Source organism: Sycon ciliatum, chromosome 10 (genome assembly GCF_964019385.1).
Source record: "Sycon ciliatum chromosome 10, ocSycCili1.1, whole genome shotgun sequence".
In the NCBI taxonomy this organism is placed as follows: domain Eukaryota; kingdom Metazoa; phylum Porifera; class Calcarea; order Leucosolenida; family Sycettidae; genus Sycon; species Sycon ciliatum.
Window position 1 is genome coordinate 19,109,969 of NC_088652.1, and position 15,858 is coordinate 19,125,826.

The following is a 15,858-nucleotide window of genomic DNA, read 5'->3' on the forward strand; positions in this document are numbered from 1 at the left end:
AGAGTCCAACATCTCTGTCAGTAGCTCACAGATCCTATTCGTTTTCTTTCCACATTTTGCTGCGATGAAAACATCACAGCTTGCCACGGACCTTAGGCGAAGTTTTTACAGGTATGTCGCCATTTTCAAAGTACATTTCAGTGCAAGGTTTGTTCTGTTTCCAGCCTGAATTTAGACCGGAAACGACCGGAAATGTCATGGAATCACCAGCAGATCTCCTTTCTCCCCTGCCCCACCTTACAACCCTGCACGCCCAGGATGGAACGGAACACCTGTCATTTATTTTGCAAAACACTGCCGCAATTCTAGATTGCCACAATGTATTGCCCCTCCCTTTTAGGGGACGATACGAAGATGGGAACATATGGCATGTTGACCTGGAATAACACACAAACACACACACACAACAACAACAACAACACACACAACAGCACACAACTTAGCTCATTATAGCTACTTGACATATAGTTCAAGTGGGACGCCTTCAGCCTTGACACCTACCTAGTGCCACTATATCCAGAATTGTGCCTGAAACATGCATATGTTAGGAATCCACACTCCAGATAAGAGCGTCGGTATTTGTGCGGCTGGCCCGGCCAAAACCGCACCAATAGGTTGTACTGTGATTTTTGAAGCAATGAAATATGGCTAGTATGGGGCCAACTTTCCTGAAATGTTCCCGGGGCGGCCCCTGCCCCCCCCCAACTTTTCAGTCACACCAACGTACTGTCGTGGACATGGAAATCCGGTAGGAGGTCAAGCGGCCCCAGGGCCCTAGCCATGCAGCTGTGAGTACGCATACGGTACACATGCTACGTTCTGTACGCACTGAGGGCGCCGACACGGGTCATTCGACCGGATCCCTTTGTCCATGACAGTAGAATACCGTCCAGAATAACGTTGAATAACCCGACAACACCCATTGTCCAGTTTCACACTAGAGAGACTGACTGCACCACTTCAACATGGCACTGGTTCATCAGGCATTTTCTGTCACATCCACTCTACAAGAACTAATCCATCACATGTTTGCAGTGAGATTCCGGCCATCGGATATGACAATGTATTGCAAGCAGAACAGGGAGTAAGCCGAAATGATGGCACGCGAGGTTTTGAATTTCCTCCCAATATGGACCCCCTAAGTCGAACCAGCCTCTTCTTCCTATTATGGAACTGGTAATAATAATTCATCTCCCAGTGACCACAAAAGGATGGCTAGGTATCCATGCCTTATTATGATCGCTTAACCAATCCATCACCGCAAGTCAGCACTCATGACTGCTTGGTCCACCCCCCCCCCCCCTCCACACACACACGCACACTTTGGGCAGCCCAGGATTGGAGCATTGCCGCACAGGCAGTCAGCGCACAACTTCTCTGAAGTAATGTAGCAGTTGAGGCTATCCACGGCACCGCACTCAGAGTCACTGAATAAAGTCTCAAATAAATATCTTGGAAGACTGTGTGACTGTACAGTGCTGCTCAATGAAATCCAACAGAGCGAGTCAGCTTTTGCACCCTGTACGAGCGGCACTCAGAGTCACTGAATGAAGTCTCCAACACACATCTTGGAAGACTGTGTGGGTGTAACTAGTGACAGTGCTGCTCAGTGGAATCCGACCGAGCGTGTCAGCTTTGCACCCTGCACGAGTGAAACATCCTATGTGCGCAGGTTAAGGGCTGCATAGTGCCCGGGGCGCATACTGGACTCACTCACTCACGCAATCAGGTTTCATTATGCAGCACCACACTTCAGCTATGTTTACCCTGTACTCAGCAATATGCAATTAGATCAAAATGCCGTAAGGCGGTTTGGCGGGAAATGGTTTCCCATCTCAGCATGATCTTTCCTAACTAGAGCCACGAACAGAGACGGTGTATGTATGCTACTGTACACAATAGTTAAGAATACTTAGCAAGAATCCATTCCAGCAACTCCTCGACTTGACAGCACGCACAACTGAGGACTGTGGAGCACTCCAAAGGGACCCAGAAGACCATCTACAAGGCAAAGACCCACAAATCACACATGAGATATCTGAGGTGAGGGTAAGCAGTGGACATCGAATATTGTCACACATGGCAATGTGGTATTGCCGGCATACTGCTGGCACTGCAAGTACTGAAATATGGCGGGAAGGTCACGTGCATATAATATATAACAGTAGTGGCCCGTGAACAGACCCCTGCGGGACACCTAGGGAGAATTCCGTGGTACTTCCCAGGCAGCCATTTACTGAGACTCGCTGATAGTGATCAGCCAGGTAGCTTGCAAAAGACACACCCGACACATCAGTAGTGTTGACATGAATCACCGAGGAAGTCTTTGCTGACATCTTGCCATCGCCGTTTGTGAGCGTTGCCGTTCTTCTGGCCCACTGTTGCCGCACCCAGTGAAGTGTGCATGTCACGTCATCATTGAATAAGGCTTATCACTGAACATTCAGAAAACCCACCTTCTTACTGCTTCCAAGGCAGACCAAGGGTGGAAGTCAATGACCCTCTTCTTACAAGCAAGTTACATCTTCAGTAAAAAGAAAAAAGTGAAGCTCTTGGGCTCTTTGCCAGGATCAGCTGGGCATATTGACTCCTGAAGAAATACAGCAAACCATGCTTTAGGTTCCGTTGCTTGGAAATACCACAATTTTGAATCTCGTTTATGTATCTTTTGATTTTGATTGTACTCTTGTACGACTGGCTGTTGTAAATGCGTTGAAAAGGTCTCCGTTGCACGTCCTGAGATCTCGTCACGACTTTGACTCCTTGCCCGTTTCCCTGCTAGCTATTTAGTCAAATTTATTCCAATGCTCTTGTAATAGTTGAGCACTCTCATGTGAGGTAGTGCCTTTGCTGTTTGCATTACGCAGAGCTCACTGACTTGTCAGTTTGAGCACTCTGGCAAGGTACGTTCGGGCCTGATTTAAATCTGGCTTTGGAAATTTTAATTTAGTTGCATTGCTATCAGGTTCGGCCCCATTGCCTCTGTGCTGCGCTGATGAGTTCACAAAGAACGAAACAGCATGCTGTCCGCAGATTGAGTATTTTCGCCCCTGCTCTTGTAGTAGTTGAGCACTCTCATGTGGGGTAGTGCCTTTGCTGTTTGCATTACGCAGAGCTCACTGACTTGTCAGTTTGAGCACTCTGGCAAGGTACGTTCGGGCCCGATTTAAATCTGGCTTTGGACATTTTTATTTTCATTGCTATCAGGTTCGGCCCCATTTCCTGTGTGCTGCGCTGATGAGTTCACAAAGAACGAAACAGCATGCTGTCCGCAGATTGAGTAGTCAAATATATTCTGTATTAGGTAACTACTCTTTTACTCACCTAGGGTTCCCTGTAAAAAGGCGCTGACGCCTGTTGGGAATTCCCTAGTAAAAGAAGAATAAATAATACTCGTTGTTCTTTGGCCACGAGTGCCGTCTGAGTAGTTATGAACATTGTGCGTGCATTTACGCAAAGTTGGCCTTTGGGCACTGATGAAGAAGCTTGAAGATCGCCTAGATAGCCGACTTCATGTAAGAAGGTATATTATCCTGTTTGAAATGACGAAAATATACACCACCACCACGAACAACAACAACTTCTTTTCTGTTACTGGCCACAGGTCAATACAACAACACCTGGTATCATCGCAAGCTCCAGTATCTGGTGAACACTGTCCACATTCACCACACCTCCAACAAGAATAACTTATTTTAAGAAAATCCAACCAAGCCCTCATTTCGCAAGCCTGTAAAGAGCGCCACCTCCTGTAACTGGGGCACGTTGCCCGGGAGGAACCAGACTGCGGCCCCTCACAAGGTGCTGCAGTTCTCCAAAATAATGCAAAAGAAGGACCCATGAGCGGGATTTGAACCCAACACCCCTGCCTTTCTGAGACAGTGCCCTACCGATTAGGCTACCGGGGATCACACACACTCATGGGTCCTTCTTGCTACACTGCTCCCCTACCCCAACAGGCTGTGTCCTCACACCGTATCTACTCGCGGAGTACGCTGGGTCGACCGGTCGTGGGTTCGAGCCATTGCCAGGCGCCAAAGTTGAAAAAGAAGGATGCACGAGTGGGATTCAAACCCAGCACCCCTGTCTTTCCGGGACAGTGCCCTGCCGATTAGTTGGTGGCACAACCACCGTATTCCTAACAATGTTACTCTCACCGTCGGAAACATCTATGGCACTAGTGCTGGGTGCACTATCTTACCGATTCGATGCAGCACGGGCATCTACTTGTGGATCACACAAGTCACTCGCGCGTTTATCGCCAAGGACTTCGCCCAGTCTTCTTTGTCGTATGGGACATAAAACCTATCACCTGCCTCTAGTGCTCCATACCAAAAGGTGTAAGGAAAGTTATTGCAGCCGTTCCCTTTCAATCTGTGAAGCCTTGTTAGTAGTACTTAAAAATACACAAGTCAATATTTTCATGATATGATCTAGCAAGAGCATACTGTACTTTTGGATCTAATGCATGCAAAAAGAGGGGTATGTTTGGGATTGGGTACATCAATCTCGTTTTTGCTCCATTCTATGGAACAGGCCCTACATCCGCCCTCGTACATAGCACACTAAAAAAGTGAATTCTAAAATTTCCTTTTCCGACTTGCAAATATCTCTCTCTCTCTCTCTTTCTTTCTCTCGTGCACAAGTCACCTGGTCATGGAACCTGCAGGGTACAACTTACAGCCTGTGTGGGCAAGTACCTATCACTCGAGTTGTACTTCAGTTGAACCTTGATGTGAAGTTGTAGCTTGCAGGCACGGTGATCAGGTGACTTGTGCGCACATGAGCACGTGACCGATAATTCAACTTGTTCAATTGGGAATATGGGCCAAACGCTGCATCACAGCTTTCTCGGACCAAAACCAGTCGACTCAGCGTCCGAAAGAATATAACATATGGGCCAACCGCAGTCATCCGTAATTTTATAAGAATGAAATGGCGCCTTTTTGCATACAAATCCCCATCTAGTAGGACGCAGTCACCCAGTTTTGGTGGAAGTGCGCGAGTTCGATTGGGAATGAAAGAGGAACGGAGCGTCTCAGCTTCCTCGGGCCAAGACCATTCGACTCAGCACCCCGAAGACTATAACCGGTGAGCATTTGATTTTAGGCTTAACTTCCCCTTTAAATTACTATTCGCCTCGGTTTGCACCAACATTTGCTAATACAGTCAGACCTCGCTTATCCGGATCCCTTGCCATCCGGAAGAAAATCATTGGTTACCGATTTACAGCATACATGTACATACAATTTGTGTGTTTGATTATCCGGTTCCCTCGCCTATCCGGAGTTTTTGTGGAAAACGGATGTGTTTGGTTAAGCGAGGTCGGACTTGAGTGGGTTCCTCTTTCCTGGTCTTTTTTCTTTTTTTTTAACTTCGCACTACAGTTTTTTTTTGTACGACGGTTCATTTTTCATTCACACCATGTCTCTTTATGTTTTGAGAACCGCATACCAGTTTTTCCTTCAGTAATTTCTCAAAGGGTGGCCTGCATGTAGAGTACGTTCTCAGCAACATAGTGCAGGGCCAAATTCAAATTAACTAACTATAAAACCAGCAGACAAGCAGAAAGGCATAGTGGTGGCCTGCGGAAGTGAAGGCTATAGCTTGTGTGTTTCTAAACATTCAAGTGATGCTAACGCGGATCCCGTGAATATTATATTATTATTATATCAGACAGGCCGAACACTAAACAGTAGATATCTACGTACCCTTGAGGAGCAAGATCAGACAGTGATCGGTGGTACCCAGGAACGGTGCAGAAGTGAATACGTGACGTAACAATAATCAACGACACTCCACGGGAAATTCTTGCACGTCCGCCGTTTGCACACCACCCGATGATGACACTAGCTGGAGTGAAAAGTACACAAATACACAAGAAATAATGAGGAGATAGTTGTTGAGGAACAGCAACAGGATGAGCTCCTCGTGCAATAACTTCCACAGCCGAGCCAACATTACTGTTTAACTATATAGGCAACTTTGCTAATAACGACTGCGGATATAACGACAATTTGCGAATAACGACAGAATTTCCATGCCCAGAGCAAAGTCCCATCTAACTGCAATACATACAATGAGACATCGGGTATAAGGACACTTCGCGAATAACGACACTTTTCTGATGCCCCGCCGAGTGTCGTTATACGCGAAGTTGACTGTACACCACAAAGCTGCATGCCTGCTCACAGTGGGTGACATACAGCTCGCAAACACGGCCGAAAACCTGGCATTGCAGCCCTGCATCCTGCAACATCCTCCCATGACCACATGGTCATGAGGAGACAAAGAGAGAAAATGCAGAACATAAGGATTATGGGCATACCAAGTAAGCGCTATCCTCCAGCATTCAGCCAGCAAAACAAGATGCACGTGACACTGATAAATGAGCCGTCAGATGCGAAAACCGACCTTATGGGAAACACTGCACAGTGCAGAAAAATGCACTTGAAAGTTGGCGAGTTTACGCACTGGTGCGCATGGACAACCAAGCTACAAACCTTCGTATTTCAGTCAAATATCGGTCTTTCGGGACAATCCAAGTATGTAAATCGAAGAGAAAACTCCAAGGAATCCAATGCAGCAAGCCCGATCGCGGCACGATGCTGCGTTCCCCAGCTGCGAAGCCTGCAAGATACGTCACGGCACTTTGCACTTCTACGTGCAAATCAAACGATCCAGACCCGGGGTTTCCCCCTTTTCAAGCGACCTACGATCTCGGCAACAGGCTCAGACGTCTTGGAAGCTCTCAGTGTATCTTCACGAAAAAAATTGGGCGTCCTGGGATAATGGAGATGGAAATGGCGAGCGATTTTCGTGTGACGGCGCAAGTCCAGCGCTGAAGCGTTGTCTGCAGCTTGTTGCGCTGGTGCTGTGCTTTATTTGCTATCGGATTTGGGCCCAACGGGTTGCTCGTCGCCAGAGCTTTCCAGAAAGCCCAAGTTTGTGGAAATCGGTCAAAGGAAACAGGAAATATTCTACAAAGTAGGTGAAACAATTGTTGGTATTGCACCCAAAATTGAGATGCAATTTGAAACGGTCTCCTATTGTAGAGGCTATAACTTTACTTCCCTTGGTCCAAATCAACTCTAGTTTTTTGCATACGACTCCTGATGCTCCTGGCTTTCAGATAGTATCACTAACACAAATATGATTTTTTTCCCATAAGGTCTGTTTTCGCATCTGACGGCTCAAATGATCCAGAAATGCATGTCATCTAAAAACAACACACACAACAGAGCTAGCACAGGAAGTCGCAGCTATAAAGAAGCATGGCGAATATTATGTTGGCGGAAACTAGTCGCATCATTTACATATACCGCAACCAAAGGCGTTGACGCTGGGCAGGTTTGCATGCTGCACAACCATAGGTATGTGGCAATTGGCTATATTTGTATCGCCGTGGAGTTATTCTCCGAGTAACCCAGATACCAAATCTTCCTTCTTCAAGGCAGATGTTCATTATAGAACGATTGTTCAATGAATATTTACTTTAGCTATTTCCTTATTCAAGGTAAGCAGTATTAATAATGATAATTTTGGTGAACCAATTCTAGTTCAGGAGACGTTTAGAGGCTTCTAACAGTTTCTGTGAAGTAGACGACGGGTTAGGTGGATACACATATTCCCAAAGAGCTACACTGCAGACCCAGTGAACCAGTCCAGAACGGAATTGTAGTGTCTTTCGGAATGTGTGTGTCCACTTAACCCGTCTCCTAATTCCAGTTCACAAAGACATGTAGTCTTCATTCCAATTAACCTCGAGTTCAGCAATATTTAACTGTCTGATTAGATAAAAATAATAGTGTTAGAAGTTTTAGTCCCAGCTCATACATTCGAGGTCAGAAGTATTTAACTGTATGATTAGTTCAGATAACGTTACGAGTTTTAGCAACCAAATGTAGTCAATGAATTAGTGCAAATAGTACAGTTGCACTTTAGTCATTGACAATAAGCTGATCATCCATAGACACTTGCCTTAGGTTTAGGTAGTCACCAGTTTAGTAAAATGTGTTAGGAACTCAAGAAAATCAGATAAAGAAAGCATAAAATTAATAATGAAAAGCAAACATTTAGCACAAAAGAGTCTCCTAATTTTGGTTGATCCACGTTCAGTATTAACCCTTCAAGATAAAACTACAGTAGAACATAACATGCATTCAATATTACAAGCAGAAATAATCATCGGGAATTCCATTTCCTCTTTTCGTCCAAGGACTGAGCAGCGACTAGAATTTCAACCAGACAAACCGCTCTTCTTTGAAGTCGGATGAAATTGTTCGCCGACTGAACTAATTACTTCTGCTTATACAGCAATCTTCTCCCTACCCCCCCCCCCCCACACCTCTCTCTCTACCCCACACAAGCTGTACTGACAAATAAATTCCAGGGCGATACACAATTGAACCTCGCAATGTGTTCGGCAACCAAGCATGAAAGGAGTCATTTTTGACTCGGTAAACACATGCTGCAATCGAGAATAAAAGCGCACTTCCTGTGCTAACTTTCATCACAAATTCACGTCGATTCGACGATCAACAACAGACTGTTGGACTAGAACAAACGTTCTAGCGAACTACACATACATGTGGCTTCAGAGGGCAACAAAGAATGTATTTTTTTACGTCGAGGACGAAATCATAACAACACAACTGACTACTGTACCTGAACGAAAGGAGAACACACTTCTTTCGGCGATGGATATCTTGACCTCCAAATAACTAAAGGCGCTGGCAGCCAAACATCCGGACGGGGCAAGTGTTTGTAAATGACAAGCTGATAGCACACCAGCGTGGCCTCAAAGCATGGTTGTAATAGCTAGCGGTCCAACCCACACCGTTCTCTACAAAACAGAGAAAACACGCGTCAGTAGGTAGGTAGTCTTGGACATGTACTATGATGTAGAAAATTGGTAGCTTGCGAGCACGGAGAACAAAGTTGAGTAGCACCCCAGCCACAGTTCAATACCTGAATACGGTGGTCAACTACAGGACACCAGAAACCTCGATACATGATATATGAGACATGGTCAACAAAGGAACTGCTCACCTCGTGGTACAGGATAACGTAAAAGAAGAATCCAGTTCACACTGCGCATGCGCAATTTGCGCCTTGATACACTCCTTCGCTGCACGGAAAAAAGGAGGAGACAAACATTCTAAGGGCGCGAATTCGCTAGAGGAACAGTATTCCAATTGATTCAAAGGGCAAAGAGGAAGCAAAGCTTCTCAATGGAACCGCGGCATGTGCTGGCAGGAATATCCCAGTAGCGGGTAAAAGAAGGTCAACGAGGAACACAGAAGACGTGGTGAAGGAGATAAATGCCAAGATTTACCTTCCTGCTTGCCTTGGTGCTCCAGTCGAGAAACCTGTACACGATATTTGGAATTCTTCAAAACAGCTGCATCCCGTCTTTTTCCTTTACTCTATACACACCTATCAAATGCTGGTTGGCTTTCGAATGCTTAGCCTCCAAGGAGGAAAAAACGGAGAAGAAGGACATCGTGTGCTTCCTTCCAAACAATAATGACGAATGGGACGTGTTCGCGAACTGCAAGCTCATTCTACCCCGGCTGACTTGCGAGCGGATGAAGCTGCTAGCATTCTTCGAACGTGAACTTTGACCTCACGAGCCGACGGTTCTCGGAAGCGTCCAGCGGCCTGTGCACGTGCGCTGTGCAGCAGTGCGAGCGCCCTAGCAGTACAATCGCTGCATGTACAGTAATGCATGAGGAAAACATCGCGGTCTAGTGTGAACTTTGGAATGGGCCGATCGGCAACGGGCTAGTCGGGAGTTTGGGACTTGTCGCAGCAACGTCTGTGGCTAGCAACGAGACAACAACAGTCACCTGGTTCAACGTTTGCTCGTCTGCTAGCACTAGTTGCAGCCTGCAGACAAACAACATGTACGTCGAACTTAGAAGATTGTAGAATGCGGCAAGCAGCAGGCAGTGTGCCAGCAGACTCAGCTCAGACAAACACCGCGAACAAAAGGACCTAATCGACCGAGGAGCTAGCTCGTGCACCGGAACGCAAGCGCTGCCGGGGTCCGCTAGCATACGAAGGAACGAAAATCAGTCGTGGCCTGCTCTAGAAGAAGGAACACTGATCTGTTTTGTGAAGACACAAGCGTGGAGGCGACAACGTGTACGCCACGCACACTCGCCATAGCGCGGAAACATTCCAAGCGCTCCAATCTCCCTGCACACAATACAGCACTATCTTGAATCAACATCATTTAAAAAAAATCTTTCACAAAATACACAAACCCACCTCGGCAAAGCAGTGCAGAGAGGAGAAGGAAGAACAAACAGGGACAGATGTGTGTGTGGGGGGGGGGGGGGGCTGCAGAATGAAATGGCAGCTGTGGGGGTGAGTTGCAGTGAACTCGGCCAACCAGTACGCTAGGCTTCTCGTAATGCTAAACCCGGGGGGAGTAGGGGAGAGAAAGTAAGGACATTAATTATGAACTCTTTGCAGTGTCTGGTGTGTAAACTCCTTCCTTTGTGCAATGTTCCTTGAACATTGCACAACGGTGCTCACCAGAATACTTCTCAGGACAAAGCAAATACATGGAAAGCATTGAATAGGCAACACATCCCGAGACAGTAGGCCGACCCTATGTGCCCCAGCAACACAATGCATGTAAGACATAGTTGTCTCACTCCAGCAAGGAACTATGCCTTTTGTGCATTGTCAAAATGCAATCAATCTAAAGCTCTTCTAAGTAACTACCGGTATCTGTTTGATGTGTGCAAAGTACTGAAATCACGTTGAAGTACTCAATGTACAAGTACAAATTTGTAATAGAAAAAAAACAACAACGAATCTCCTACTTCTAGTAAAAGAAGAAGAAGAGGGGATACCCCTAGCCGAGAAGTATTATTATAAATAAAATCTACGAGGAAGTCTTGGTTATAAAATCGCAGAAATATTTCATCTGTTGATACCCAATGCTGTAGACAGCAAGCTGTTTCGGCCATAAAGGCCTCATCAGTACAGCTACGAGCTAAATAGGCCGAGCTATCAGCCATGGTGCAAAGGAGGCACCACAGACATTAAGGTAGCTCGTCGCTCTAGCGCCAGAGTGCTCAAACTACAAAATGTAGCGGGCATTGCGCGATGCAGCAGCACTAGAGCAGCCTACTGAGAGTGCTCAACAAGGTGAAAGCCGAGGAGCGTGATACCCATCTGTTGATATATATATATTTAAACCTGAGAAGAAAACAAGAAAGACGCTTTGGGTCAAGCTTGTAGGGTTGCAAGATGAAATGAAGTGTTCACTTGAGCAATGAACAGGGCCACACTGGCATCCTGTACGTCAACATCACCACGTACGCTGTACTAGGCTAATGCTGCGCTTGGCTAAAGCCGTCTGTTTTTCTGTGTATAGAACGCACATGGGTAGAGCATAACCGAGCCATTGCTGTGACTACAGCGCTTGACTGCACTGAGCCACTGCTATACGGCATCATTCTCTTACCTATGCTGCGCATTGCTAAAGATATGATGGAATAGAGTAGTAGCATAGGTAGATGGCTGCAGGAAGAATGCAAACTTCACGCAAGTACACAACACACCACTCGGTAGTTCATGGGTAGCATGGTTCAAGTCTGTGCAGTCCATATTCACATGGCCGTGACTTTGCTCCGCTGGGCAAGTAACTAGACTCTGCTCTAAGTCAGGCTTGGTGTGAGCAGAGGAGTGGGAGTGCTGGCAGCTGTCATAGCGGGTAGGCTGGCTTGTCACAACACCACCGTCGTCGCCACCATCATCGATACCACTATTGTTACCACTGCTGCTACCTATCGGGACGCTGGGGTCATTGCCGGTAGCACTACTGCCTTTGTTGGTGCTTGCGCTGTTGTTCGTGCTCTTGGCCAGCGAGCCAGAGTGGTGGCGTAAAGCTGCTGGTCCACTTGAACACGAACACTGCATTACCGGACGCCACTGCAAGTCACGAGGGGAAGCGACGAATGGCCGTTTCGAGCCCGTTACACGAAGGCTAAGCGAGGCAATGTTGAACATGTCTGGGCTGAGACCATCTTGCTCCAGGTAAGCCAAAACAAGGTCGTAAAGATTGGACGAGCGCTCTATACCTTTACTGCCCAATATCGGTATGACCACATCTGTTAATGGTATGTGACTGTAGCTATCCGTGGATTCACTCGTACTGATGATGCGGTAACAGCGCTGAGCTTTCTTCCTCTCGTCACGACGATTGGAATGCTCACACCTTGCTTGAGTGCTTTGCAGAGATTGGCCCACAGTAGAGGTATGAGCTGTTACTGCTGGCTGAGTAGCGGGTAGAGATGAGCAGCTGCCGTCAGTGCTAGTAGCAGTGGCAGTGGGATGTATACTAGTAGTACAGCCACTGCTCTGCACAGATGCATTGTTGGTGTGCTGCTGCTGCTGCTGCGGGTGCTGGTGCTGCAGCGTTCCTTTCACATCACCGTGATCAGTGGTATTATGATCTGCAATCGCATGCACCTCTACCATATCACCGGCAGCAACTCGGTGCCCGTAGCGCTGCCAGCGATACGATGCGCATGCATTCCACAGGCGGCTAGAGTACGCATGCACATAGAACGACCGGACATCGTGCGGCAAAGTCATGATGGCATTCCGATAGCGCTCTGGCCTGTCAGCATAGCGCACTAGGGACGACAGTACGAGACGTTCGCGTGTGTAGTGACTGGGCATCATTTTTAGAGTGCCTCTGGCATCACCAGTCTGACTGTAATAGAGCTTTGCAGCATTTGCTCCAGAGTCATCTGTGTTGCCATATGATGTATCAGAGGCAACTGTCGTAACACTCTCACCTTCGGTATGGTCACTACTTCTTGCGATATCTTTATCCTCACTGTGGCCATTAGCATGACCATCTGTACTTAAGGATGATGGCGGCATTACTGTTCCACAGCTCTCTTCATCTGCGACTGTCCTGCACTGATCAGCTGGAGCAAGGAACAGTTGAATAGCAGCCTCCATATCATTGCGCAACAGAGCGAGGCCTATCTGATGTGATGCCGCACCATGGTAAGCAGCACCGAATCGTTGTGGACCAAAGTAATTGATGAAACCTCCATGGTGATGTACACTGTCCACACGCCGCTGCAAGTCGGATACGTTGACACCAACACTGCTGCTGCTTTTGCCGTCGCTATTGCCCTGGATTGTACTGCCTCCGCCGCTGCTGTTGCTGCCACCACCGCCGCTGCTGCTGTTGCTGCCACCACCGCCGCTGTTGCTGCCACCACCGCCGCTGTTGCTGCCATCACCGCCGCTGTTGCTGCCACCACCGCCGCTGTTGCTGCCACCACCGCCGCTGTTGCTGCCACCACCGCCGCTGCCGCTGTTGTTGCCACCGCCGCTGCTGCTGTTGCTGCCACCACCACCACCACCGCTGCTGTTGTTGGTGCCACCACCACCGCTGCTGTTGTTGGTGCCACCACCACCGCTGCTGTTGTTGGTGCCATCGCTGCTGTTGCTGCCACCACCACCGCTGCTGTTGTTGGTGCCATCGCCGTCGCTGCCATCGCTGCTGTTGTTGCTGCCATCGCCGGCGCTGCTGCTGGTCGTTCTGCTACTACCACTATCACAGGGCGGCAGCGTCGATACCGATGTTGATACAACCTTCGGCATGGCTTCTCCCGGTGTAGGTCCTGCGGTTGCGGATGTTGTTTCTCTTGTTGCTGCTGCCGTTGCTATTCCCGTTCCTGGTAGTGCTGTAGTCGATGCCGGTGCTAACGCTGTTGTTTCTGCACACGTCTTCACAGGTAGATGATAACTTGGTTGCTGTGAAGATGCTGCTCGCGATGCTAGACTGCTCATCAGATCCTGTGGCGGAGAAGAGGACGTTGAGTGACACGAGGACGTCAGGTTGTGCGCAATGATCTCAAAATGGTTTCCACACAAGTCACCCAATGCCAGAGGTGCTGGATGATATGAGTAGCTACCTGTTCTGATGTTCTTTGTTGACAGATAGTCAGCAAGGGCACGCAACTCTTCAGCACGGCCATTCTTCAGAGATACAAACTGGCAAGTACGCGCCTGACAATCCTTTGTACCAGCATACGCAAAATCGCAGAGCCGAACGCCAAGAGAAACTGTCAAGAGGCGGAGAGCGGCAAGAGTCTCCATATTGCGCTTCTCCAGCGCAAAATGTAAATAGGTCACATCTGATTGTTTGCTGTACTTGGCTGATGATGGTCGGGAACGATATCGCACTTGAATACACGATTGCTGCAGTTCCCTGCTATCTGTAGCAAGGTCAACTGGCTGCCGTTCCTGTTGAGGCCGTGGCTCGTGTTCCCGTGATTCCTGCTGCTGTTGCTTACGGCTTTGCTCATGTGTCGTAGTGAAACAAGGGTCGCACTTGTCCGGGTGCGTAGGATCTTCACACGGTGAGGTTGTCATTGGCAACTGGTCATACTCGCAAGGCAGTAGCAAAGCACTAGCTGCAGGATGGCATACAGTAGGTGATGCTGGTGATGCCGCCGCTGCTGCTGCAGCACAGTTCTGCCGTGTTTTGGATTCTAGTGATTTACCGAAATGCTGGCGTATAGTGTGATGAATTGCAGCACGCTGTTCTCGCTCTATACCAACACACACGTCCAGGGTTTGCTCATTCTTCGCCAGAGTTGGTCGGTAACAGTTGCTATGATGGAACCAAAGAATGCACAGTGCATCTGTGGTACTCTTGCACGCACAGCACAATGCATTGAAGCACGGATCAATCGTTACCATGATTGCGTCAGGGTCCGTTGACTGGTCCGTACATGTCGCTAGCTGTGGAAATACAGTACGCACACAGCGGTGGACCATTGTGCGATAGAGCTTGCCATCCAGCATATCATTGCCAGTACTACCGCTGCCGCCATCACGGCATTTACGAAGGACTACCCGAGTCTTCAAGCCAGGTTCATAGTCCACATTCTGGCCATCAGCATCTTGTGAATTTGTTCGGTTATGCATAGAGCGAACAGCCAGTGTAGCTAAGCGTACAAGGTCCCTCAGACATTCCTCCGCTACTAACTTTCTAAGCACCGTCCAGCAAACGCGGGAATTTCCAGAATTCCAACCATTATACTCTGTATCTCCGGAGCAGCTATTGGATTCAACTTTACGCCTCTTTGCATGCGATGGGGCACCATCGATGCTATCTGGCCTACAAACATCGTTCCTGCCTTCACTGATACTCCTGCAATCATGTCCTGACCGTGTTAAAGTGGAACGCTTTGGCACTTTCTGACACTCTACACTTGCTCTCTCTCCTCTCAAATTCTCCTCCACAACGATAAAATCCGAACCATTTCCAGACGTTTTTAAGCCGTACGAAACTGAAGGTTGAGCTGCAGGTGTTAGGTCAAGACCAAACCTTGAGAATCGGTACAAGCTCAAGCTTGTCTGAACATCCATTCTTCCCGCAATGTTCAGCAACGCTGATGTCTGAAGCAGTGCTCGCGCGAGGTACTATCAATCAGGGAGCAGTACAATACTACTCCCTGCTCTCATCAATAGATCAAGATTGACTGGAGAAGGAAATAATTATGATAATTTTTGTGTGCTTGTACATTGTGACAGCTATTTTCATTGAGCAAAATGTTCTCAAATCAAAATGAAAAAAGAAAACATTCTTTTTGTGTGGTGCACGTGCACTGCATGCATGCATGCGCATGTACTATCGGTACATCATCCGCGCGGCCGCCTGCATCAGGCCATTCAGGGAGTCGTACACGGGTGTTTGCAGTGCATGAACTCTGGCCAGTCGTCCCCGTACGCAAAATGCGTACGAATTTGTATCTACCGTACATTTTCTCGTGTTTTGGGCGAATCTGAGCGGTACGACGCTGT

The 15,858-nt window shown here is 47.9% G+C and overlaps 1 protein-coding gene across 1 annotated transcript; it reads right to left on the bottom strand.

Annotated features, from left to right (window-relative positions):
• Positions 1–10,742: 10,742 nt before the first annotated feature.
• Positions 10,743–15,563, bottom strand: LOC135826531 (uncharacterized). The gene has a single exon (XM_065339139.1). It carries the CDS (start codon positions 15,421–15,423, stop codon positions 11,482–11,484), a length of 3,942 nt encoding a protein of 1,313 aa, XP_065195211.1. The 5' UTR covers positions 15,424–15,563; the 3' UTR covers positions 10,743–11,481.
• Positions 15,564–15,858: the final 295 nt, after the last annotated feature.